At 42.7% G+C, this 27,081-nt stretch overlaps 1 protein-coding gene across 1 annotated transcript in view; it reads left to right on the forward strand.

The window, feature by feature from the left end:
- Window positions 1–27,081, forward strand: part of C6H3orf67 (chromosome 6 C3orf67 homolog) — a 223,410-nt gene that overhangs the window by 105,310 nt on the left and 91,019 nt on the right. The window contains exon 12 of the mRNA XM_030206446.1: window positions 109–243. Within this exon, the coding sequence (XP_030062306.1) occupies window positions 109–243 (135 nt within the window). The remainder of the gene's footprint in view (window positions 1–108; window positions 244–27,081) is intronic.

The raw sequence follows: 27,081 nt of genomic DNA on the forward strand, positions 1-27,081 counted from the left end.
TATTTTTGCATCCTGTTACTATTTGTAGGTCTGAAAGTTCTGAGAAATAATTTAAACGAATTTAGGTCTTGCAGTTTAAATATGTAAAATGACATATTTCTCTTTTAGGCAGTTCTCCTTCAGGACATTGTAGAAATGAAGATAAGTCCTCAGTAAAGCTCAGAACGCCTTCGTGTGAAAAACTGAACAATTTAGAGTTATCAAATAACTCTTGCTTGCAACAGCTGACAGCTCCTCAAACAGGTTAGATTTTCCAGAATACAATGGTCCGGATATTCAGTGGCACTTATTCAGTTAGGAGCTCTTTCTGCCCGGGTATCAGCATTTGGGTACAGATTTAAACTCTGCAGCCAGCATTTAAATCCAAGGCTGACTGTAGTGTTTCAGTATCAGGGGGAATGTTTGTAAGCATCTGAAAAGCATCCATCTGCTTCAATCGCTACTATTTCTTCTGGTTCCGAAAAGTTAAAATAAAATCCCTGCTGTTTGTTTTATATTTTCCAACTTTTCAGGGTTGGGAAGCATTTTGATTTTACAAAAATCTCTTGAGTTTAATTACATTAACATACAGTGAAATTGATCCCATGTGCTCTATCCCCTATGCCAGATTTTCAGTCTGACCAGGTGTTGCTGTGGAATACTTTGTAGCTCATCTGACTGGAATCATGCGCATGCTGTATTGATATATTTTCATTAGAATGCAAAGCTCATTTGTTCAGACAATGTAATATTACTGAACCTTCAAAATTAATGCATTCTGGCCTTTACTTAAAAATATAGAAATGATAGTGGCATTCATATAAAGATTAACAGCTAATATTTTGATCCCGTAAGCTGTTGGAGAGATTTAGAGACCATTTAAAAAAATCTCCTTATGCTCCTTTGACTTTTTTGGTATTTTTCTATTGGGTGACTGTTCTATTTAAAAACACTTTTACCTGTTAATTATTGGGCAGTGAACCTTATAGCCTTGCATTTCTACATGAATACAGTGCTAAATTGAATTCCCATGGTTGAAAATAGTTGGCCTTTCCACCTAACCCCTTCTCCCTCCTCCCTCTCCTACTCCAATTCTGGGGAGATGGAAAGACTGCATCCATAGGGCAGCAGTTATCTTTTCCCTGGAATCTGTTGAATTTAATTCCCATGGTTGAAAACAGCTGAAATGTAAGAAATCCTAAGTACATTAAAGTGCATTTTATCTTTTTATTTATTTATTAGAATTTATTTACTGCCTTTTTGCAGGAATTCACTCAAGGCGGTGTACAGTAAGAATAGATCAAGCAGTGGCAAAAATATTCAAATAACAAGCATGGCATGGAGGGGCATAATCAAACGCGAACGCCTATGTGTAAGAACATCCATCTCTGAGAACGGGTCTGTGAAGGGGCAGGCTGAACTGTATTTTCGAAAAAAATGGATGTCCATCTTTTTTTTCTAAAATACATTGGATTAGGGCGTTTTTTGACCTGGGCGTTTTTGTTTTTTAGCGATCATCGAAACCGAAGCGTCCCAGCTCAAAAACGACCAAATCCAAGGCATTTGGTCGTGGGAGGGGCCAGCATTCGTAGTGCACTGGTCCCCCTGAGATGCCTCTATGCCAGCCTCAAATATCATACCTAGCTCCAAGACAGCAGTATACAGGTCCCCAGAGCAATTTTAGTTTAGTTGGTGCTGCGCGGGACCCATGCAGAGAGGAAATATCGGAAGAAAAAAAAAACAAGCAAGTGCAGTCAGGGACGTCCAAATTAAACCGATAGTAAAAGGGGGAATCAAACCAACAACCTTCTGATTACAAGCTCAGTGCTCTAGCCAGTGCACCACTGTTTAGATGCCCTTTCAGTTCCATTAAGTCCCTCCAAGTTTCTGTCAGCCAATCACAGCTCATTTAGCTGACATCGGTCAGCTAAACAGCTGTGATTGGCTGACAGAAACTTGGAGGGACTTAATGGAAAAGGAAGGATGTCTAAGCAACTGAATAACGTGGTGCACTGGCTAGAGCACTGAGCTTGTAATCAGAAGGTTGAGGGTTCTTTACTATCGTGGTAATTTAGACGTCCCTGACTGCACTTGCTTTTTTTTTTCTTCCGATTTTTCCTCTCTGCATGGGTCCCGCGCAGCACCAACTAAACTAAAATTACTTCGGGGACCTGCATACTGCTGTCATGGAGCTAGGGATGACATTTGAGGCTGGCTTACAAGTTGGAAAAAAAAGTGTTTAACGTTCGGTTTTTTTTTTTTGGTGGGAGGGGGTTAGTGACCACTGGGGGAGTCAGGGGAGGTCATCCCCGGTTCCCTCCGGTGGTCATCTGGTCATTTAGGGCACTTTTTTGGGACCTGTTCGTGAAAAAAACGGGTCCAACAAAAGTGACCTAAATTCTCTCTAAAAACGCCTTTCTTTTTTCCATTATCGGCCGAGCACGCACATCTCTGCTCAGCCGATAACCACGCCTCAGTCCCGCCTTCACCACGCCTCCAACACGCCCCCATCAACTTTATTCGTTCCCGCAACGGAGTGCAGTTGGAAATGCCCAAAATCGGCTTTCGATTATACCGATTTGGGCACCCACGTGAGAAAGACGTCCACGTCCCGATTTAGGTCGGAATATAGGCATTTTTCTCTTTCGATTATAAGCTGGATAGTATACTACATGTCAACACAATACATAATAGAACATTTTAATTGATACCTTAGTAAGCTGAATTCAGCCAAAAATCTTTTGCAGTGTATATGGCTTCACCCCCCCCCCCCCCCTTCGCCAGAATGAAACCAGGAGATTGTCATGCTATTAACAGCGGATGCATATTATCCCATGTTTCTCTTTTGATGAATCACCATCTCATCTCTAGTTGATGTGCCATACTTAAGGCAAATTGTTTTTCAGCAAGGGCCGAAAGCTAACGGATGTATATTATTTCTAGTTCATCAGTTTTATTTATGCAGTATTGAAACCTTCATTAAAATGTTGGGCTGTAATTAGAAGCTCCAGCATAAATCTGACTGTGTAGAAAAACTAATTAGGTGTTTAGGTGATCATTCTTGCATTTACCTTGTTTGCTGGAAAATTGTGGTTACACAGCAATTTGCATATCTTCATATTAAAATGTATGAAATTATTTATCAAAATTGGTATGGGAAACATTGAAGGAAAAAAGATATTTCCTAGTATAATTTGGCTGTCAGAAAAGAAAATATCTTGAACACCACATATTCTTTATTTCTAGACATTGAGCAAACAGAGACAACCACACAAGTTATTGAACTACGGAACTAGTGTTGGATCTATTGCCCATGTTTTCTGAATCAGTATTCTTTAATTTTACGCTTAACAGTTGTAGTCCCTTTGGTTGTTATATGTGAGTTAGGTGGCTGCCTATTCACTTCGCGGGATGGTGGGAAGAAGGGCACACGCAGAATTTATTTGGTGGGACCAGGGCCAGGGCCAACCTTAAGGCTGTAGGACAGGACAGGCAATGCTTCATACTTCCATCCACACAAAAATCCAGCCCACACCATGAAGCAACTTAAAAACTGGAACTTTACTGCACTTTCAATTGATGAAGCACAGGAGCAGTGAAAACCACAAGTCATATCAAACATTGTCTTATATACATTGGATATCCATTTCTTCCTGCTCACACTTCTTAAAATTCAAGGCTACTCAGGGTTGAATGCTGGTATTCAATTAATTGTTAAGTACAGTTCAGTGAGATGTTAGATTCAAACAAGTTGATGGTCATATACAGTACACAGATACCTTTGCTGCTGTAGCCTGGTACAGTTAAAGATGTTTCTATTTCTTAAATTTTCCTCCACTCTGCCATAGATGTAGTGTCCCATAGGAGTGGTATCTGGGATGCCTGGGTGGTAGGGTTGAGCATCCCTAGATTCCCCTTCTTCCACTTGAGACTATATAGGGTGGGAAGGGTCCCCACACCTTCTCACTATAGCAAGCCAGTGCCGGATTTCAGATCTGTCATCGGGTGCCAGCTGCAGGCATTGGCAGGAATGGGTCTCTCCCCTGACAGGTATGGTCAGTGGTGGGAGAGGTTCCAAAGACAAGTTTTACCGGTAAAGTCAGACTTTAAATCTTCTTTGGGAGAGTACACTACTGCCACTAGCATCACCCCTTCAGAAACTACCAGAAACTGCTCTAACCCTCTGGCAGGATCTGGTGCCAGAAGGTCTAAGTACTTTCTGCACTAGAACAGGTGCAGGAAGCACACAGCAAAAGTGCAACCCAGAGAGACCCAAGGTCTGCAGATAGCTTAAAACAAAATGCTGGGACAGATTGGTGGAGAAATCCACCAACAACTCACTCCTATTGGCTGACAGCCACCAGCTGGATACAGACACTGATATACTAGTAGGAACAGCAAGGGGCAGAGTTGCCAGGTCCGTGGTACCCAGAACAAGTCCCTGTAGCAGATGGCGAGAACAGTGCTATAAATACTGAACAATGGAAACCACAAAATTATCAAACTTGCTTCAGAAATTTTGCTCAGATGACATCTACAATGCCGATGAAACAGGTTGTTTTTTGTTAAATCATGCCACACTGGATGATTCCCTAAGCTACAAACACACAATGTTGTCTGGTTCGAAACAAAACAATGCATCATGTAACTGTGTTGTGCTGTTCAAACATGTCAAAAACTGATTAAACGGAAGCTGTTGTATATTGGGGAAGATGCTAAGCCTCAATCCTTTGGATTAGTATGGACTGTTTGCAAGTTCTAAACCTTGCTAACAAAAATGCATAAATGGCATCTGAAACTGTCAAGAAATGGCTAATGAGTTGGGACATGGAATTATAGTGGAAGTTGAGGACACTTTTGCAGGTTCTTGACAACTGTGCAGGAAGCCCTCATTTAGATTCTTTGAAAAATATTCAAGTGGAATTTCTGTCTCCCAAAACCAAATCCTTGGTGCAGCCAATGGACATCGGAATCATTAAAAAAATGTTACACAAAGCTGATAAACTACGTCCTTGTGAAGAAACACTACTGACAACATCTTAAATAGCTAAAGAGGCTAGTGCAAGGATTGATCTTTTGTAATCAGTATAGTTCATTTCTAGTAGATGACAAAGAATAAGTTCCAATGCCATTCAGAACTGCTTTCCTCACTGTGGTTTTAAACACTCAGACTTGGATATCCTGTATACAACCGATAATGAAAAGATGTCACATCAGAAATACATTTCGTTGCAAATTAGGAAGAGTTTTCATTCATCAACAATAGTCTTCAATATTGAAAATGAACATTGTGGGGACGCAATTGTTGAACACATTGCAATGAAACATCTGAAGACAAGGTTACTGATTAGGATGACACAACCAAGTATGAATGAGTGAGTAACCAGGATGCTAAGAAATGTATTGCTGGATTACAACTTAATTTCTTGCAGGAAGGCAATGAAGGCAGTCCCAATAGCTGCACTAGAAACTCGATTTTGTTCAACTGTAATCAATGAAGAGAGCATGGCAGGGTACACAATGGATCAAATCCTTCGTGTTATTAACTGTATAAAGGTAAATATTTTTCTGTCACTTGCACCATTTGTTTCTGCTTATCTAAAGTCAGCACTGTATTTTTGTCTATAAATAGAAAGCTTATCTTTAGTCTGATTTACATATAGGGGTCATTTTACTAAGGTGCGCTGAAAAATGGCCTGCGGTAGTGTAGATGTGTGTTTTGGGTGCACGCAGAATTATTTTTTAGCGCACCTACAAAAAATACCTTTTTTGCCGAAAACAGACGTGTGGCAAAATGAAAATTGCTGCGCATCCATTTTGGGTCTGAGACCTTACTGCAAGCCATTGACCTAATGGTAGGGTCTCACGTGTAATCGGGCAGTAATGGTCTATGCTCGTCAAATGCCACGTGCCAGAAAATAAAAAATATTTTTCAGAAGCGCATAGCAGATGTGCGCCAAAATTGAAATTACTGCAAGGGCCACATGGTAACCGGGCAGTAACTCCAATTTGGCGCATGTTGGGCGCACATAGGCGCCTATCAGGTGAATTTTCAAAAGAGAAGGGCACCCATCTTCTGACACAAATCGGGAGATGGGCGTCCTTCTCACAAGGTTACCCAAATCGGCATAATCGAAAGCCGATTTTGGGCGCCCTCAACAGCTTTCCGTTGCAAGGATGGCCAAAGTTCACGGAGGCGTGTCGGCAGTGTAGCGAAGGCAGGACTGGAGCGTGCTTAGGAGATGGGCATCCTCAGCCGATAATGGAAAAAAGAAGGGCATCCCTGACGAACACTTGGGCGACTTTACTTGGTCCATTTTTTCTCACGACCAAGCATCAAAAACGTGCCCAAACTGACCAGATGACCATCGGAGGGAATCAGGGATGACCTTCCCTTACTCCCCCAGTGGTCACTAACCCCCTCCCACCCTCAAAAAAAATCTTTAAAAATACTTTTTTGCTAGCTTCTATGCCAGCCTCAAATGCCATACTGGGGTCCATTGCAGCAGTATGCAGGTACCTGGAGCAGTTGTACTTTAGGCAGGCGGACCCAGGCCCATCCCCCCCTACCTGTTACACTTGTGGTGGTAAATGTGAGCCCTTCAAAACCCACCAGAAACCCACTGTACCCACATGTAGGTGTCTCCTTCACCCCTTAGGGCTATGGTAGTGTTGTACAATGGTGGGTAGTGGGTTTTGCGGGGGGGGGGGGTTGGGGGTCTAAGCACACAAGGTTAAGGGAGCTATGCACCTGGGAGCTTTTTCTGAAGTCCACTGCAGTGTCCCCTAGGGTGCCCGGTTGGTGTCCTGGCATGTCAGGGGAACCAGTGCACTACAAATGCTGACTCCTCCCACGACCAAACGGCTTGGATTTGGTCGTATTTGAGATGGGCGTTCTTGGTTTCCATTATTGCCAAAAACCGGGGACAACCATCTCAAAAACGACCTAAGGACGACCATCTCTAAGGTTGACCTAAATTTCATGATTTGGGCATCCTCGACTGTATTATTGAAACGAAAGATGGATGTCCATCTTGTTTCGATAATACGGGTTGCCCCGCTCCTTTACGGGGCCGTCCTGCGAGGACGCCCTCATGAAAACTTGGGCGCCCCGTTCGATTATGCCCGTCCATGCGGCTTAGTAAAAGGGCCCCGTAGCTTTTTACGTCTGAACCTGGAACTTCATATAGTAGGAGCAGCCGTTTAATTTGGGAAAGAATGTTCTAGTGCTGATGTGTCCCAATTTACCGGAATCCATTGTATATAAAATCAATGGACGTGAGCCTTCAATATTTTGAAAAAAGTTCATCATAGATAGAGATGGGACTGTAAGACGTCAGTATATCTCATAGAACAAGATGGCTACAGTAGAACAAAAGCAAGTGGTTATTTGCTCCTGCTTGAGAAGGTGGGGGAGGGGGGAATTGCAGCAAAAGAGGGAGGAGGTTAAGAAGATTGAAGAATGGTTTTTATCATGATAAAAGGGCTTAGAAGGCTCAATAGACTGCCAGGCTATTGAGGTGCACCTTAAACCAAAGGGTACACTTTAACATTTATGCCCAGAGTGGGGGCTAGGGAGAAGTGTTAGAAGGGTCACAAGCCCATTAGGAATCAAAGGCCTTGATTCAAGCCTCATGGATTCTTTAAATCCTGCCACAGTCACTTGAAGGAGCTAAATTTTGCTTTTCGTTTTGTGGGGTTTTTTGTTTTTTTTTGCTTGTTGCCTTAGCCAAGTTCTACCCATGGCAACAAACAAAAAATAATATAGCTACAGATGCAGATGAGCTTATTTCTATTCTTTAGCTAGATCTCACAAAAATGAGTACTAAGTTGAGTGACATGAAAAAGCAGACTGCAGCTAGAGCCTTTTTTTGTTAGACAGCCTGAACTTTGGAATAGGTTGCCCTTGGATGTGAGGCAGGAAGAAAATTATATGACCTTCCGTGAAATGGTGAAAACATGGTTGTGTTAGTATTCTATAATGGAATCTGGGAACCCAGATGCTGTTGCAGAATAGGCTTTCATCAGGTAGCATTGGGGCATCTAAGTGGAGGCACCTACATAGAGAATTGCTCCTGTGAAGGGTAATTCTCTTGCATAAGAAAATTTACAGAATACTAGTACTGTTGAAATTAAGTGTACATTTAGCAAGTAAGTGCTAGCAAGGTGCCTAAATGCTATTCTGTAAGGGAGCACAGTGACATAAAGCTAGATTCTATATATGGCACCAGAAAAATCCACACAGTACAAAAAATACACCTAGGTGTATTCTCTAAAGTACATCTAAAGTTTATAGAATAGGTTTAAATTTTCACACAGTATATAGAATACGCCGAGCGCCTCTCCACACGACCAAATATGGTCGCATCCATTTAGGCTATGTTTTACTTGGTTTAAATCCCGGTATCTAAATTAGGCACATAGCGATAAAATAAAAAAATTAAAAAATTAGGCACATAGCGGGTGTATTCTGTATTAATGCGCATAGACATTAGAAATGCCCATGCACTGCTCGTGCCATGCCCCCTTTTCAAATATGCGACATAGAATTTACACACAGCACGTTACAGAATACACTTAACGAGCTGTGCAGGTAAATCTTAATGCCAATTAGTGCTGATAATTGTTAACATCCAATTAACAGCGCTGATTAGCTAGTTAACCAATTTAAGATACGCACATTGTTATAGAATGTGCTTTGATTTTCACACAAATTAAGGTGCGATGTATAGAATTTGGGGGGATAGTTCATAAATTCAAGGTGGACATACACATTAGCGGAGCATGGCAGACAATGGGCACAGCTGCCCCTTATGCCTGTAACTTACAGAATATAAACTGTGCTCCATGCCACATTTAGGTGCCCACACTTATTCCAGCTCCATGGCTGGAGTAACTGTGGGCACCTAAATGTTAGGCACTCCAATACTTGGTTACACTAATATTTTATAATGGAATCTGAGCACCCAAATACCAAAGGCTGTCACCATGCATCCTTGGTACACGTAAATGGAGGTGCCCAGTTATAAAATTACCCCTTTAATGTCTAGCAATATGTGACTGTCTGTGGGAAAATATGACTAAAGTCTAGTGACTTTAATCATGTTTTCCCAGAGAGTCACATTCTTCCTTTATTAGTAAACTGATAAAATTAAATAAAAATATTCAAAATGAGAACTTTCTGTTATCTCATGACCAGCTTAACATTTTCAAATGCCTTCAAATGCATGAATTTGAAAAGTCAAAAATAAACACCAACTTAAAATGAGTTATAAAATAATAGCAGTAAGATCTCTTCTAAAGGAGATTAAAATTTCTTAGTTCACTTTTAAATCTTACTAATATAATACATATGACTCAAAAATTGGGTATGCTTATCTACTGATAACTAATGTGCCATCCAAGAGAATGATTGGTAAAATGATTCTAACAAAAAGGGCATGTTCAACTAGAATTTCATCTACTAATTACAAACCATAAAGAACTCAACTCTGACAGGTGTTAATTATGAACTTAAACTTGCAAATTTCTTCCACATTATTATAATTGTAAGAATATGAGCTGCAAATTAATTGCTTGTAGCAATGGCCAGTAGACTTTTTTTGTCAAATCTTCAGCACACTTCAGGATACATGGACAGCAGTATAATTTTCTTCACCCTACTATTATCTCTTGATACTCATAATACAATGAAAAGTATATGTTATGACTATTACAGAAAATGTTCTCTGGAGACAAGAAAGAAAAATATAGGCAAGCTAGATGGTGATGTCATCTGACAGAGCCATCCTGCCAGGAGCTGTCCTTCAACTCAACCAGGTCCCTTCTCCTCTCGGTCTAATTTATCCACATACGTTGCTGGTCGCAGCTGTTCTCCTCTAAAAAAATAAATAACATAAAGAAGCTGAAAATAAATCAATTTTTTTCCAAAGTTTGGGGTAGCAGAGATTTCTCATTAGAGATAAAAGAAAAAAAATGAAAAAGGAAAAGGACATGAACAGGGGAAAACTTCTTCATGGCCAAAGCACCTACTCTCCTTTCAAGCCTAGGTTTGGCCCTCACAGGGGAGATGCAGAAAGGGGTACAGCGTGCAATAATTCTTTCCACCTGACCAGAGGAAGCACAAAATCCAGCAACGGTGCATCCCTCAGCAGCAAAAGGTCTGCAGCTCTCAAACTTCTGCTTAACACCTACACCACCCAGACACCTGGCGACACCCCCCTCCCCCCTCCACACACACACATTCTCTGTAAAAGAGTCACATTCCAGCTGCAAATCCAGGACTCCCACACACAGGTAGGCTGCAAGAGTAAAGTAAACAGCCTGGCACCCACACTCAGTTAAATCAGGGAATTGCATCCACTACAAAAAAGGAGCATAAAAATCAAAACAAGAATCAAAGCATAGTAAAGCTCATTCTGATACCCAAAGATGAATCAAATGGCTTGCCTCTCCACAGCTTTGGGGTACCAAGATAATGTCTCTTCTTACACCTGCTTCAGAGGTTGTTGAGAATATGGCTAGCCTCCTGCAAAGCACTGCTCCACCATATTTGTCAGGTTCTGACCCTCCTACACTGCATTTTTGTATGCTATCCAAACGTTCCTAGACACATCGAGTCTGTTCCACCTTCCACCACCCCCCCCCCCCCCCCATCAGCAAAGAGGTCTGGTTTTCCCCACCTTGAGAATTATACTCCCTCACACCACCATGTATCCTCAGTGCAGAGAGATTTTGTAGCCTCAAATTAGGGTGAACTGAAGGACAACATTGTCTCCCTTTCTCCAGCTGCATTGCTCCCTCCACAGCCTATTTAGGAAGAGCAGCAGGAGCATTACTCCTACCCCTAGTTCCTCCAGTAAATCTGTGCAGCCTTAGAACCAGGATCCAGACAAATGCATGGCAGCAAATATGACTTTCTGGCTATTTTGAAGTCTTAAAAATAAGTCTTGTGATGCACCCAAAGACATCACTGCACTACCAGTTCACCAAATCCTTCAAGATCTTCAGTATAGCATCTGTCAAGACCTCCTTTCAAATCAAGCAACATCCTAGTGTCAGGAAGTCAAATATAAAGTCTGCCAAGCCCCAGGTCATAGCACTGCCTCACCACTTCATTGTTTCAGATGTGGTAATTAAAAAATGCAAAATCTCCAAAACGTATGTTTTGGTGCCCCTTGGGAAAATCACTGAACCCTAAATTCCATAAGTAGGAAGGTCTGCCAAGCTGCCGTGCTCACTCTGAAGATAATAGTGCATCAGTTACAAATACTCTATTATCATCACTCCCTTGTCTAGCAACTAGAAGAAGCATCACTCTCATCAAGAGGCACAATGATAAATCTTCCCAGATTCATGTCAACTTTAAGTCTACCTACCATCTCATTGTGTCTAATTATGTTGCCTATCATACAACTTCATGGACTGCTGCAGTGGCATAAGGTACCCATTATCTCACTTGTTTCAGGACCTCTGTTCTCTGTAAAATTTGCATGACCACCTTGTAGCTCCACTTTGCCTGGCCAATAATCTCTTTGGTGACAGTCACAGATGTAGTCTCCCAAATCAAGGATTATTCTCTACTCTGCGTGATTTACCTTCACAATTTCCTGATCAATCCCATCAGTAGAAGAGACCAGTGCAGTCCCATTACAGAAGACCATCTTGCCACCAGCAGGTCTTCCAACAGTTATCCAAAACAGAGATAGTTCTTAGGCTTCTCCAGATCACCAACACTGACTGAATGGAGGAATGAACTGAATTTATTGAAATTGGAGAGATTGGATGCTAGGAGGGGCTGTCCAAAAATTTGGAGGACTTTTCAGAAAACTTGCCATCCTATGTGGAAGGCCTTTCCTCATAGAGCTCAAAGTACCTTGTTAAATATGTGAAGGTTGCTCCTGGTGTGTCAGGCATGCAATGATGGGGTGGGGAGGGGGCCTGGTCTGAGTAGGGTTCGGTGGGGAGGGGGGAATGATTTTGTTTTCTTGGTAGAGGTTGCCAAGAAGGATCTATATAGGTGACCTCTATCTTTGCTGTAAACTGGTGTTTGTGGAGCTTCAAGGGTAGGGAAGAGGTATCTGAGGTTTGGGAGCTGCTGCAAATAATGTCTGTAGTTGAAACAATGCAGCAAGGCAGTGGCCATGGCCAGAAGGATACTAGGCTGCATAGAGAGGGGTATAGCCAATAGAAGAAAGGAAGTGTTGATGCCTCTCTACAAGTCGTTGGTGAGGCCCCACTTGGAGTATTGTGTTCAATTTTGAAGGGTGTATCTTATTAAGACATACTGACCTGAACATGTGTACCCTGGAGGAAAGGAGAAACAGGGGTGATATGATACAGATGTTCAAATATTTGAAAGGTATTAATCTGTAAACAAACTTTTTCCTAAGATGGGAAGGCGCTAGAACTAGAGGACCTGAATTGAGGTTGAAAGGGGGCAGATTGAAAAAATACTTCCTGACATTATTTCTCATGGAGAGGGTGGTTGATACCTGGAATGCCCTCCCGTGGGAGGTGATGGAGAGGAAAACAGTAACAGAATTCAAAAAAGTGTGGGATAAACACAAAGGAATCCTGTTTAGAAGGAATGGATCTAAAGAAACTTTAATGGAGTTTCAAATGCAACACTGGCAATTGGGAAGCAAAGCCAGTACTGCAACCTTTTACAGTCTTCGCTGTGATCATGGCTAGACAGATTCAGCTTCAGAAGTTGGAGAAAAAGACCAGTGCCGGGCAGATTTCTATGGTCTGTGCCTTAATTGTGGCTGAATAGATTTGGATGAGCAGGAGTGGAGCTTTTCAGGGGCTTCAACATTAAATTCAGAAATTTTAACAAGAGTAGTACTTGGCAGACTTCTACAATCTATGCCCTGAAAATAGCAAGGGCAAATCAAGGCCAGGTATACATATGAAGTATCATGAGTTTATCTTGTTGGGCAGACTGGATGGACTGTACAGATCTTTATCTGCCATCATCTACTGTGTTATTAGTTTGCTTTTATTCTTTAAAAATAAAATATTTTAAAAACAAAAACAAAAGGCTAATTATGGAATTAATTTTGATCTCCAAGTATATATTTTCATTATGGACCAATATTTTAGGGCAATTATTAGATGATCATTTTGGAATTGTACCCTTTAAATTCTAGAACAGTGCAGTCTCAATGGTGGTGCTAGGCACAGTATAAACATACAGAAATCACATGTTAGTGCTCATTTGACTGATAAATGAGAATGACCTCAATGCACCTTACCTCCATAGTAAAATTTGTTTTAGGTATATTAAAAGCAGGACGCTGGCAAAAGAATCGGTTGGACCACTAGATGACCGAGGAGTAAAAGGGGCGATCAGGGAAGACAAAGCCGTAGTGGAGAGATTAAATGAATTCTTTGCTTCGTTCTTCACTGAGGACGATTTGGGTGGGATACCCGGTGTCAGAAATGGTATTCGAAGCTGACGAGTCGGAGAAACTTAATGAATTCTCTGTAAACCTGGAGGATGTAATGGGGCAGTTCTACAAACTGAAGAGTAGAAAATCTCCTGGACCGGATGGTATTCATCCCAGAGTACTAATAGAACTGAAAAATGAACTTGCGGAGTTATTGTTAGTAATATATAATTTATCCTTAAAATCGAGGGTGGTACCGGAAGATTGGAGGGTGGCTAATGTAACGCTGATTTTTAAAAAAGGTTCCAGAGGAGATCCAGGAAATTATAGACCAGTGAGTCTGACATCGGTGCCGGGCAAAATGGTAGAGACTATTATAAAGAACAAAATTAGAGAGCATATTCAAAAGCATGGATTAATGAGACAAAGTCAACATGGATTTAGTGAAGGGAAATCTTGCCTCACCAATCTACTACATTTCTTTGAAGGGGTGAACAAACATGTGGATACAGGTGAGCCGGTTGATATTGTGCATCTGGATTTTCAGAAAGCTTTTGACAAAGTACCTCATGAAAGACTCCTGAGGAAATTGGAGAGTCATGAGATAGGAGGTAGTGTTCTATTGTGGATTAAAAACTGGTTAAAAGATAGAAAACAGAGAATAGGGTTAAATGGTCAGTATTCTCAATGGAGAAGGGTAGTTAGTGGGGTTCCCCAGGGGTCTGTGCTGGGACCGCTGCTTTTTAACATATTTATAAATTACCTAGAGATGGGAGTAACTAGTGAGGTAATTAAATTTGCTAATGACACAAAGTTATTCAAAGTCATTAAATTGCAGGAGGATTGTGAAATATTACAAGCGGACCTTACGAGACTGGGAGACTGGGCATCTAAATGGCAGATGACGTTTAATGTGAGCAAGTGCAAAGTGATGCATGTGAGAAAGAGGAACCCAAATTATAGGTACGTCATGCAAGGTTCCACGTTAGGAGTCACAGACCAAGAAAGGGATCTAGGTGTCGTCGATGATACGTTGAAACCTTCTGCTCAGTGTGCTGCTGCTGCAGCTAAGAAAGCAAATAGAATGTTATGTATTATTAGGAAAGGAATGGAAAACAAAAATGAGGATGTTATAATGCCTTTGTATCACACCATGGTGCAACCGCACCTCGAATATTCTGTTCAATTCTGGTCGCCGTATCTCAAAAAAGATATAGTAGAATTAGAAAAGGTGCAGAGAAGGGTGACGAAAATGATAAAGGGGATGGGATGACTTCCCTATAAGGAAAGGCTAAAGCAGCTAGGGCTCTTCAGTTTGTAGAAAAGGCGGCTGAGGGGAGATATGATAGAGGTCTATAAAATAATGAGTGGAGTGGAACGGGTAGATGTGAAGCGTTTGTTTACTCTTTCCAAAAATACTAGGACTAGGGGGCATGCGATGAAGCTACAAAGTAGTAAACTTAAAACGAATCGGAGAAAAGCTTTCTTCACTCAACGTGTAATTAAATTCTGGAATTCATTGCCAGAGAATGTGAATGTGGTAAAGGCAGTTAGCTTAGCAGAGTTTTAAAAAGGTTTGGACGGCTTCCTAAAGGAAAAGTCCATAGACCATTATTAAATGGACTTGGGGAAAATCCACTATTTCTGGGATAAGCAGAGGAGTGTGGTAGCCGTGTTAGTCCACTCTTAAGGTTATCAATAGAAATCAAACAAAATAAAACATGGAAAAGAAAATAAGATGATACCTTTTTTATTGGACATAATACATTTCTTGATTAGCTTTTGAAGGTTGCCCTTCTTCGTCAGATCGGAAATAAGCAGTATAGCATGTTTTGTACTTTTTTGGGATCTTGCCAGGTATTTGTGACCTGGATTGACCACTGTTGGAAACAGGATGCTGGGCTTGATGGACCTTTGGTCTTTCCCAGTATGGCAATACTTATGTACTTATGCCTTCCTCTAGCTTGTCCTTCAGGCATGATGCTGGAGTGAAGAATTCCACTCCTGGTTGATTCATCTTCAAACTCTGGTAAGTCTGACATTTCTTTTCTGCTTTCTTCTGTGTGAGAAGAGTAGGGTAAACACTATTGATGAATCCTGTATGTGTTGCCAGAGTGACAGTAAACCTTTTCTCAAGACTATTACTTTTCACTTTTTGGGCTCAATCCACTAATGAATGACTTCTTTTATTATGTTTTTCAGATCAACCCAGACACCATGAGGCTGCTACTAGTTAAGGCACCAGAGCAGGGACACTAGAAGGCAGAAGTGAAGGAGACAAAATGTTGCTTCATTGGCTAATGGAGGACTCTCGAGTATGGGGACATGTATGACCAGCTGTGACTTGTTGAGGAGAATATTGTGAATATTTTTCTGTTCATTTTGTCATTGATTAGTATGGCACCGTATCTCTGTGCCTGAAAGTATGTGGTCTTGTGTTGTCCATCATTGTGTGCCAAGCTATGTTCCTGTCACAATAGAGTAGGTGTCGACCGGGCCCTTTAGTCTTACCTCATTCACCCCACCTTTTCCTTCTTGCCCTTCTCTTCCCCTCTACCTTCCCTAAGGAAGAGACATCTACATTTGATTCTTCCGAAAGGTGGAATTTATATTCATGGCCAAACAGTTATAATGTAGCATTCTAACATCAACTTAATTAAACATTAAGTAAACATCAACAAACACATCTGTTCCACATGCTAACAATTGGTACTAGCTGGCAACGAGAGGTAGCCTCTAAGACATGCATTGCCACCCCAATTGTGGGAGCCCTTCCAAGATTCCCTCCCAGGCTCCTCCTTGCTTGTTTAAGTTTGGTCTGACTTTGCCAGTGCATGCGCCCTCCTTCATTCTGTCCTTTTCTCTCTGTTTGCATTCATACTTTATAGCACTGCTTCTTTTGTGTGCTCTAAGTGCGATCCTTTTACATTCAGTGGAAAACTATGTGATTTTTGTGTGTAATCTGAGGCGTGTCTGTCATTATGTTTGTCTTTAGTTTTAGCTATATTGTGAGAGTAGATTTGAGTCTCCTAATTGAGTTTTAAAATGAAATTCCCTACAGAGTTTGCCTTTAGAATATGCTGGCAGTACAGGACCAATATATTTACTCCACCTACTTTGCAGCTGTGCATCATGACATGCTGTTATTTGGCCCTCTTGCATATGAGTTTATAATAAATTCCTTTTTATTCTTTTTGCAAACTGTCCAGAGAATGCAGCAGCCATTCCAAGAGTCCTGCAGTAGGCATGCCACAACTGGCTGCATGTATGCATTCTCCTCAGATCTGCATTAGAGGTATATTTGGTATGTGCTGCATTCTTTTTGACTTACATTTGCTGATTTCTGTTTTCTTTGTGGGGTATCCTGACTGTTCTTTTTATTTTTTATCTCTGTTAGCTTTTGCCTGACACACTACTGCTGTGCATCTGGGAAGAAAAAGAAGCTGCGCTCAATTCTGCCAACAATTCCAGCTCCCCACCCCCCACCCCAAAGTGGTACTAACATACTGTCAACCTCCACTCCTCCCTAACAAGAGGAGAAGTTAACACTTTGATTCATTTTTTTAATAAATAGTTTATATTTTGTAGAATTTTTGTGTCATGGATATGCTAATGACTAGGTTTAGTGATGTGTGTGTCAGTAATGAATTTTAGTGCTGAAGTGTGAATGTATTTGTGCAGTGTAAGTCCCAGTAGTGTAGTCATACGAGTGTGAATGTGAATAGAATTATAAATGTCTGAGGAGGTCATGCTTGGTTGGTGATTGTTTTGGGAAGCTTGCCAGTTAGGTAGAGACTGTCAAAGCTGCTTTTCAAAAGATAAGTGCCAGAATGTGCTGCAATGATTGTCTTTAAACTGCTGGGGGGGGGGGGGAGCAGGACAATTTTTCATTCCATTCCAATGGAATTAGAGAGTGTAAAGGAAAAAAGGGTGTCATGGACTGGTTTTCATGATTCCCATGAGAGAAGAAGTTTAAAAAAAATAAATCATACTGGCCTTCCATAGAAAAGTATGGGACCTTTGTGGTCAAAAGAAAAACTGTTCACACTTTCCTTCTTTAAGCAGAAGTAAATCTATTCAGGATAGAGGCCTGGAGTGGGGTGGGGCAAATAAACTGCAGGATCAATATAGAAATTTAGTCAGCCAATTCTTCAAGGTAAACATTTCTCCCTGCTCATCAGCTAGGTTTTGTTTGGGCAAATTTCTGCTCAGGTAGACAAATTTATCCAGACAAAGAGGCAGTGCTGGAGTGTTCCTGGGGAACAATTCCACTTTGATTGGTCAACACTTATATTACCTAGTTAACTTTAGTGGGCTTAAAGTTAACTGGATAACTTTATAATGGAAGAAGATTTTGAGAATCTCGTCTTAGTTGAGTCTGAGGATTAAATTCACCATGGAAGTAAAACATAGAGTCACCTCACTCAGAATTTTCTAGCAAAGCAGATACATCCAAACTGTCAAAGATGAACTGACCAGCGTTAACGATCTTCCCATCCCCAGACCACCTTCTAGCTGGAGGCATATAATCTTCAAAGTAGGAGGAAAAGCATTCAACAGAACTTTTAACATCTTCTACAAGTGTCATTTGAACATGTCTGCCCTAGTATCGTTGAACCTTTGGAAAGTTGATGAGGTTTCTCTTCCTAACAGTGTTTCGTAAGGTCTTTCATCTGAAATGTAGAGCCATATTGAGGGCAGTTCTTACCTGGGTGCCTATAATAGGTGCCCACTAGGCACCTGGTAGAAGCATAGTCTATAATGTAGGCACCTACTTTCCTTTATCGTATATTAGAGTAACAATGAAAATATTTGCCTATAAATTTAGGTGTGAGGTGTGTGCCTAAGTGCTGCAAATACATGCATTTCTTTTAGTATTCTTTTAGTTTCATGCATAAGTGTGAGTGCCACCCATGTTCTGCCTGGACTCAGCCCGTGTGTATGCCTACCTGTAAGTTATGCACTGTGTAAGACATTGTGTAAATTTAGGGGTCCTTTTACTAAGCTGTGGGAAAAAGGGCCCTGCAGCAGGGGCCATTGTCCAGTAGCTCATATGAGTAACACTTAACGTTTTGCTTGTCGTCTTAGAATCCCCAGTATTTTTTCATGTTCTGCAGAAAAATATAGTTCTCATAAGTAAGAAAGCATGCACTCATCTTAATTATATAATACAAGACTGCTTCAAAGTTTTCCAGGCTCAGTAAGTAACATGGAAAAAATATAATTGCTGTAGTCCCTGTAAATTATCACAAGATAATGTTCTGTACCTGTTAGATTTCCTACCCAAAATTGAGAGCATCCTAGGTAAAGGAAGAAATACTAGTAGTAACATCTACTGTCTTAAGGACAGTTGCTACTAGAAAATAAAATGGTAAAACAGTTAAACATAAGAATTGCCATACCGTGTCAGAGAAATGGTTCATCTAAGTCAGTATCCAGTTTCTAATAATAGCCAAATACAGGTCACAAGGTTTGGATCCCAAAAAGTAGATTTCTTGCTGGTTACCCCTGAGGATGAGTAGTTGAACATTTTCTCCAGAAACTTGTCCAAACCTGTTATAAACCTATCTATGCTAACTGCTTTTACCACATCCTCCAACAAATATTTGCTCTGATGTGTTTTTTTAGTTGCACTTTATATACTTTATGCAGCTTACAAAAATATGTTACAAAAGTAGATTATGAACTATCAGTATCCCAGAATATATGTACAATAAGGTATTATTAAACGATAATCATATAGGAGAACAAGAAAAAAAGAACCTTGGTGCAGAGTAAACATATTTTTAAAAAAGACAAAAAGAAAACTCATATTAAGCAGAATCAAATGTCTTTTACTTCAAATAGACCCTAATAACTATTCCCAGACAGGCTCACCACCACCTCCTTAGAATCAATAATAAAGCACAGCTGTGAGGGTTCATAAAACAAATAAATTGAGGAAATAATAACAATACATTTTAGGGTTGTTCCGAATATTTATATTTAATTCGATTTGGCCCCAAATACATTATTTGTATTTGGCCTCATACCCCCAGATTCTATATAGTGCGCTTAGATTTAGGTGCTGAAATCGGCGCACATTCTATAATACCACATGTAACTTAATTGACTTAACAATATAATGAGTGCTGATAACAGCACTCAAGCAATAATGAGCATTAACTGGCACTGATTAGAATTTAGACGCACAACTCACTAAGCGTATTCTGTAACAATGTGCACCAAACTAACGCATGGAGTCAAAACGGGGTGTGGTTATGGGGAAATGGGTGTTTCGTGGGCATTCCAAAATTTAGGCGCCTAGTTATAGAGTATGGCCCAGTGCGCCTAAATCTATATGCTGAGATTTACACCAGGTTTTCGTTGTCATAAATGGATGCACACAGATATCGGCGCTGAAATATCAACTAAGCATATTCTATAAGTGGCACCAATCTAGGTGCCAATTATAGAATATGCTTAGTTGGCACTGATTTCAGCACCAATTTTTTTAGGCGCCATATATAGAATCTCCTCAGTAGTGATTTAAATCGTACTTAAATAAGCACTTGCTCTCTGATTTCACGTTGCTTCTTTTATTATTTTTTATGTTAAAGCTCAGTGCCCATTATTTGTATTCAATATTCATATTTGGCGAAATAATTTTTTTCATTATTTGTATTTGGCCAAATAGTAAAATATGCTCTTTGAAACAGCTCTAATATTGATAGTGAACCACAAATGTAGCCCCAAGATCAAGGACCTCCTAGTGCTTTGCCAGGAATATCTTCCTATAGTTCTGAGTAGTACAATATACGTAAAGAAAAACCCAAATTTTGTACCCATTATAGCTACGTAATGCAAGGTTCCACATTAGGAGTCACAGACCAAGAAAGGGATCCAGGGGTCGTCGTTGATGATACGTTGAAACCTTCTGCTCAGTGTGCTGCAGCAGCTAAGAAAGCAAATAGAATGTTAGGTATTATTACGAAAGGAATGGAAAACAAAAATGAGGACATTATAATTCACTCAACATGTAATTAAACTCTGCAATTCGTTGCCAGAGAATGTGGTAAAGGCGGTTAGCTTAGCGGGGTTTAAAAAAGGTTTGCCCAGCTTCCTAAAGGAAAAGTCCATAGACCATTATTAAAATGGACTTGGGGAAACTCCACTGCTTATTTCTGGGATAAGCAGCATAAAATGTTTTGTACTTTTTTGGGATCTTGCCAGGTATTTGTGACCTGGATTGGCCACTGTTGGAAACAGAATGCTGGTATTGATGGACCTTTGGTCTGTCCCAGTATGGCAATACTTATGTACTTATGACCCCATAAGAATCCCCTTTTTTGAAAAACATAGTCATAAAATTATATCCTGATCACTTAAAAAAACAAATGAGACTAAAAGAGTACCTGTGTGTCATCAGTTCAGAGGAATTCTCAAGAAATTTTGTTAAATCCAAACCATACGCAGACATGTCTTATAATTCCAAATCCTTATCTTCAGAGGTTTATTTGGTAAATAATAAAATATAGTAATTGGAGGGAAACCTTCGTCAGGAAAGCCTAGACTTTCTTTAAGAAACTTTAAAAAGTTGCAAAGGAGATTTTAATGAAACAACAGGAAAGTTCAAAATTCTGAAACTGAGATTACTAGCATGGTTCGTCTGATGCATCAAGTTCTTATCTTACAACAAATTCAGATGGACAACTCATTAATCTCCCCCACTCTCATTTCCTGTCACCTAGACTACTGCAACTTGCTCCTCACAGATCTCCCACTAAACCATTTCTCTCCTTCAGTCTGTTCAAAATTTTCCTCCACAACATATATTCTGTCAGTATGGCTATACTCACATAACCCCTCTCCTCAAGCCACCTCATTGGTTCCCTGTCTCTTTCCATATACCTTTGCAAACACTTCTTTCTGACTTAGTTCATTCATTCTGCAGGTCCTTGGTATCTCTCCTCTTACATCTCCCTACACCCCTACCTGGGAAATCACTATTATCTGTACTCTTCTCTTCCACTGCAAATTCCGGAGTATGTTCTTTCCTTCTTACTGTACTGTATATGAGAAAAAGATTTCCTGAGTCAGAACATCATTCTCTGTCTCTGGCCTATTCAAATCCCAAAGCCCATCTTTTTGACTCTTAACCCCTTATTCACTTGTTCAATAACCATGTAGTTTTAATCATTCTTATAAGAAATAAAACTCCCTAATCTCTGATTTGCTGTGTTTATTTTGAATAGATTGTAAGCTCTGTTAAGCAGGGATTGTCTCATATGTTTTTTATGTACAGCACTGAGTACATAGGATAGGGATATAGAAATGATAAGAAGTAGTAGTAGCAACTATGCAACCCCTTAGCTGTCATCTTGGCCCCTGCCCAATTTGTTGTAAATGTACTACTTTGTAATTTCATGGCATGTCCCCATAGTCTTAGTACTTTCTTATAGAGAAAAATCCAATTTGCATTTACCCATTTCATTCCATTCATGATTTCATTGACCTCCATTATATCTCCCCTCAACCATCTCAGCTCCAAGCTAAAGAGCTCTAACTTCATTAGTCTTTCCTCATAGGAGACTTGTTCCATCCTCTTTGTTATTTTGGTTGCCCTTCTCTACACCTTTTCTAATTCTGCCATGAATATTTTGATTTAGTTTTTTCAAATTGTTTTGAAGGCAGATTCTAATGCCTGTGCTCACTGGATCACCTCAGATACTCTAAGCATGAACGTTTAGGGGGAAAATCAAGAAATGGCACTGAAGTTTAGGTAGCAAAGAGAGGGAACCAAGTACAAAAAAAAGACCAAGCACAAAAAACAGCACAAAGGGTCTTTAAAAACAAAAGGGAACACAATTTTTTCATTTAAAAAAATCCTTTAATAGTGAACTTTGATTGAAGAAAGACCCAACACGGGCCGTGTTTCGGAGCCACCGCACCTGCGTCAGGGGTCACACCAATGACAAAGGAGAATTCAATAGACCAATTTCAAAAGACTGATGCTTTCCAAAATTCGGTGTGATATATTCCTCCGAATAAAATGTAGTGCGAAGCTCATACAGCACCAGCATAAGTAGTAGTAGTAGTAGCTTCTGTAGCTGAGCCCATCAAGGCTATTTTTCCTGATTTCATGGAAGCGGTGCTGCACCATTTGCGCCCGGCACCGGAGATACCGGTACCGACGGTGCCGGAGACTCCTGCGGCATCATGCCTTTCGCCGGTGATGAAGTCTTCTCTGGTACCGCTTTCGGTATCGGGATTGGCAGCCTCCTGGGTCGACTCTCCATTGCCTTTGATGGAGGAACCTTCACCGGAGTCTCCTGGGGAGTCGACTTCTCGACACCGTCATCGAGGTCACCGCACCTCCATGTCGAGATGGGCTCGGATCCGGGCTGCTCTTTCTGAGTTGTTAGCCCCATCCGATGATGGCTCATCTGATGAAGATGGGGGTCATGGAGTTTTCTCTGCCTACGATTCTCTAGGTCTTCCATCTGATTCGACCCCCTCACCTCAGAGACAGCTCTCCCCTCCAGAGAGCTTGTCTTTTTCATCTTTTGTGCGGGAAATGTCTGAGGTCATTCCCTTCCCTGTGGAGACTGTGGATGAGCCCAGGGCCAAGATGCTCGAGGTCCTGGATTATCCATCTCCAGGGAAGTGCTGATGAGGAACTGGGAGAAGCCTCTTTCTTGTCCAACTATTCCCAAAAAGGCTGAATCCCAGTATCGGATCCACAGGGAACCCAGTTTCATCCGGCCTCAGTTGCCTCATGACTCTGCGGTGGTGGATTCCGCTCTCAGAAGAGCTAAGATTTCTAGGAATTTTGCCTCGGTGCCCCTGGGGCGAGAACATAGAACCTTGGATTCTTTTGGGAGGAAGGCGTATCAGGCTGGCATGCTCGCTTCCAAAATTCAGTCGTATCAGCTCTTCACAAGCATTCATTTGCGGAACTCAGTGCGGCAGCTTGAGAGCTTGGTTGATTCACTCCCACCGGAGCAGGCTGAGCCTTTTCGCCAAGTGGTCAGGCAGCAGAAGGCGTGTCGCAAGTTCCTTTCCAGGGGCATTTACGTACTTGCGATGTGACATCCAAATTTTCTGCTATGGGTATAGTGATGCGCAGACTCTCATGGCTGCGTGCCTCTAACCTGGAGGAACGAACTCAGCAGAAAATTGCGGATATCCCTTGCGGGGGAGGGATCATCTTTTCGGTGAGAAGGTCGAAGAATTGATTGATCATCTCTATCAGCGTGATAACGCTATGGACTCTCTCTCTCCCGCCGGGCGCCTTCTGCATCCGCTTCCTCATCTAGGAAGTTTTTTAAAGGGAAGAGAAGTGCGCCTTACGCCTCTAGGGGCCGTAAGTACACTCCTACTTCTCGACAGCCAGTTCAGGCTCTACCACAGCACGCTCGTTCTCATCAACAGCATGCACCCAAACAGGCCCCTGCAGCTCCCCAGCAAAAACCAGGGACGGGCATAGCCACCATAAATGTGTCCGTGCCTGGCGATCTGCCTGGCGGGGGGAGGTTAAAAGTTTTTCACCAAAGGTGGCCTCTGATAACCTCTGACCGGTGGGTTCTTCAAATAGTCCGGTTAGGATACACCCTCAATCTGGAAACCAAGCCTCCAAATTGCCCACAGGGAGCTCAGTCATTCAGCTCCCAACACAAGCAAGTACTTGCAGAGGAACTCTCCGCCCTTCTCAGCGCCAATGCGGTCGAGCCCGTTCCACCAGGGCAAGAAGGGCTGGGATTCTATTCCAGGTACTTTCTTGTGGAAAAGAAGACAGGGGGGATGCATCCCATCCTAGACCTGAGGGACCTGAACAAATATCTGGTTTGAGAAAAGTTCAGGATGCTTTCCCTGGGCACCCTTCTTCCCATGATTCGGGAAAACAATTGGCTATGCTCTCTGGACTTAAAGGATGTTTACACTCACATCTCGATACTTCCAGCTCACAGGCAGTATCTGTGGTTTCGGCTGGGAAGGCAGCACTTTCAGTACTGTGTGCTGCCTTCTGGCTTGGGGTCTGCGCCCAGGGTCTTTACCAAGTGCCTGGCAGTTGTTGCAGCGTCTGTACACAGACTGGGAGTGCATGTGTTCTCTTATCTGGACGATTGGCTGGTGAAGAGCACCTCCTACAACGGGGCTTTACAGTCCATGCGGATGACTATTCAAGTGCTGGAGCTACTAGGGTTTGTCATCAATTACCCAAAGTCCCATCTCAACCCAGTTCAAAAATTGGAATTCATAGGGGCTCTGTTGTGCACGAAGACAGCTTGTGCCTATCTTCCCGAGCCAAGAGCGGACAACCTTCTGTCTCTAGTCTCCAAGGTTCAAGCGTCTCAGCAGATCACACCTCGGCAGATGTTGAGACTTCTGGGGCACATGGCTTCCACAGTTCATGTAACTCCCATGGCACGTCTTCACATGAAATCGGCTCAGTGGACCCTAGCTTCCCAGTGGTTTCAAGCTGCAGGGAATCTAGAGGATGTGGTCCAGCTGTCCATCGACTTTCGCAATTCACTTCAGTGGTGGACAATTCGATCCAATCTGGTTTTGGGGCGCCCATTCCAAATTCCTCAGCCACAAAAAGTGCTGACGACGGATGCATCCCTCGGATGGGGAGCGCATGTAGATAGGCTTCACACTCAAAGAGCTTGGTCCCTTCAGGAAAAGCGTCTTCAGATCAACCTTCTGGAGTTGCGAGCGATTTGGAACGCTCTAAAGGCTTTCAGAGATCGGTTATCCAACCAAATTATTCTGATTCAAACAGACAATCAGGTTGCGATGTACTACACAAACAAGCAAGGAGGCACCGGATCTCGCCCTCTGTGTCAGGAAGCTGTGCAGATGTGGCTTTGGGCTCGCCAACACGGCATGTTTCTCCAAGCTGTTTATCTGGCCGGCGTAAACAACATTCTCCGAGGACAAGCAGGCTGCTTGTTCTCACTGATGGGTGACGTCCAGCGGCAGCCCAGGACCGGAAAATCTTCCCTAGCAACAAAAGTTTACTAGTCTCGCGCTTCCGAGCGAACCGCGCATGCACAGCCATCTTCCCGCCCGATCGCGAGCGTGCTCGGCAGTCTTCTTTTTTCCGCGGTTCGGGAACGCTGCTTTGCCGCTTCTCTGCCCAGGATCGACCTCTTGCGCTTTTTTCTTGTTTCTTCGCCTGTTTTCGGCAAATTCTTTCGTTTGAGTATTTGACTCTTCTTTTCTTTTTCTCTGTTTTAAAAAAAAAAAAAAGAAAAGTCCTTTAGTTTTCTTAGTTTTCCCCTTACGTTTCCTTTCGATTGTTTCGTGCGGCCATTTTGGGCCGCCCGGGCGGTTCCCTTTTTCCTTTTGGTGTCTTTTTTTCAGGCACCATTGTGTTTGACCTCGCTGGCGCGATTTTTCCATCCATGTCCTCGAAGCCTACCAGCGGCTTCAAAAGGTGCACGCGGTGCCGCCGGACCATCTCCCTTACTGACAGGCACGCTTCGTGTCTTCGGTGCCTAGGTGAGAGTCATCGACCTGACGCCTGTCTTCAGTGTCTCCAATTGAAGAAGCGGACTCAGGCGGTGCGTTTGGCTCAGTGGAACGTCTTGTTCGGAGCCCGGTCTGGCTCTTCGACGTTGACGGAGCCAGTGGTACCGAGGTCATCGCAGGTATCGATGTTGGCATTGGAGGGTGCATCGTGCTCCGGAGCACAGGTAATGGCTGTACAGAGACCCCATGCTGGTAGCAGTGAGCCATCGAGTGGGTCTCCGCCTGCCTCGAGGACTCCTGCTGTACAGGCCCACCGGGACCGACCGACCTTCGGACCCGGCCCCGAGGAGTCGTTTGGATTCGACGTCGTCCTCTTCGGTACTGGGAGGTACCGGTACCGAGCTTCGAGTGAAGGCTAAGAAGCATCGGTCACCGTCCCAACACGGTACCGAGAGATCCGGGGCGCCGAAAGACTCGGCACCCGAGAAGCGCCAATGCCGGAGGGACCGCTCACCCTCGATTCAGGAGGTGTCGGTGCGCTCATCTCCGGACAGCCCTGTACTGCCTTCGCGCTCCAGGCAGGTTCTTACATCTTCTCCTGTACCGGCACCCTTGCCTGTCTCTACAGCCACTCTTAACGAGAGCCTCTGAGCCATGCTTCCAGAGATTCTGGGGGACCTGTTACGCTCATCTCCGGTACCGTCGAGGGAAGCGGCGGTTGGCTCATCGCCCGTGGTGCGGTCTCCGACTCCGGTACCGCTTGCGGTGCCGGGGACGAGTGCCACCCAGGCTGATTCCCCGCCGTCATCGATGGAGGGAGCTTCATCGCCTCCGGCGCGGGAGTCTTCCTCTCGACGACACCACGGTGGACATTGGTCCTTGGAGTCGAGACGGGCGCGGCTTTGGACGGAAGTTCATGAATCCGCAGAGGAGAGCTCGTGGGAAGCAGAGGCGGATGACAGGTACTTCTCAGATGAGGAGTCTTGTGGTTTGCCCTCTGATCCTACTCCCTCGCCTCAGAGGAAACTTTCTCCCCTGGAGAGTCTTTCCTTTTCATCTTTTGTCCGGGAAATGTCTACGGCCATTCCCTTCCCGGCGGAGACTGTGGATGAGCCCAGGGCTGAGATGTTCGAGGTCCTGGACTATCCATCCCCTCCTAAGGAATCGTCCACTGTTCCTCTACATAACATTCTCAAACAGATGTTGTTAGAGAACTGGACACATCCATTAACTAATCCCCACATTCCCAAAAAGA

Source organism: Microcaecilia unicolor, chromosome 6, assembly GCF_901765095.1.
Source record: "Microcaecilia unicolor chromosome 6, aMicUni1.1, whole genome shotgun sequence".
Classification (NCBI taxonomy): Eukaryota; Metazoa; Chordata; class Amphibia; order Gymnophiona; family Siphonopidae; genus Microcaecilia; species Microcaecilia unicolor.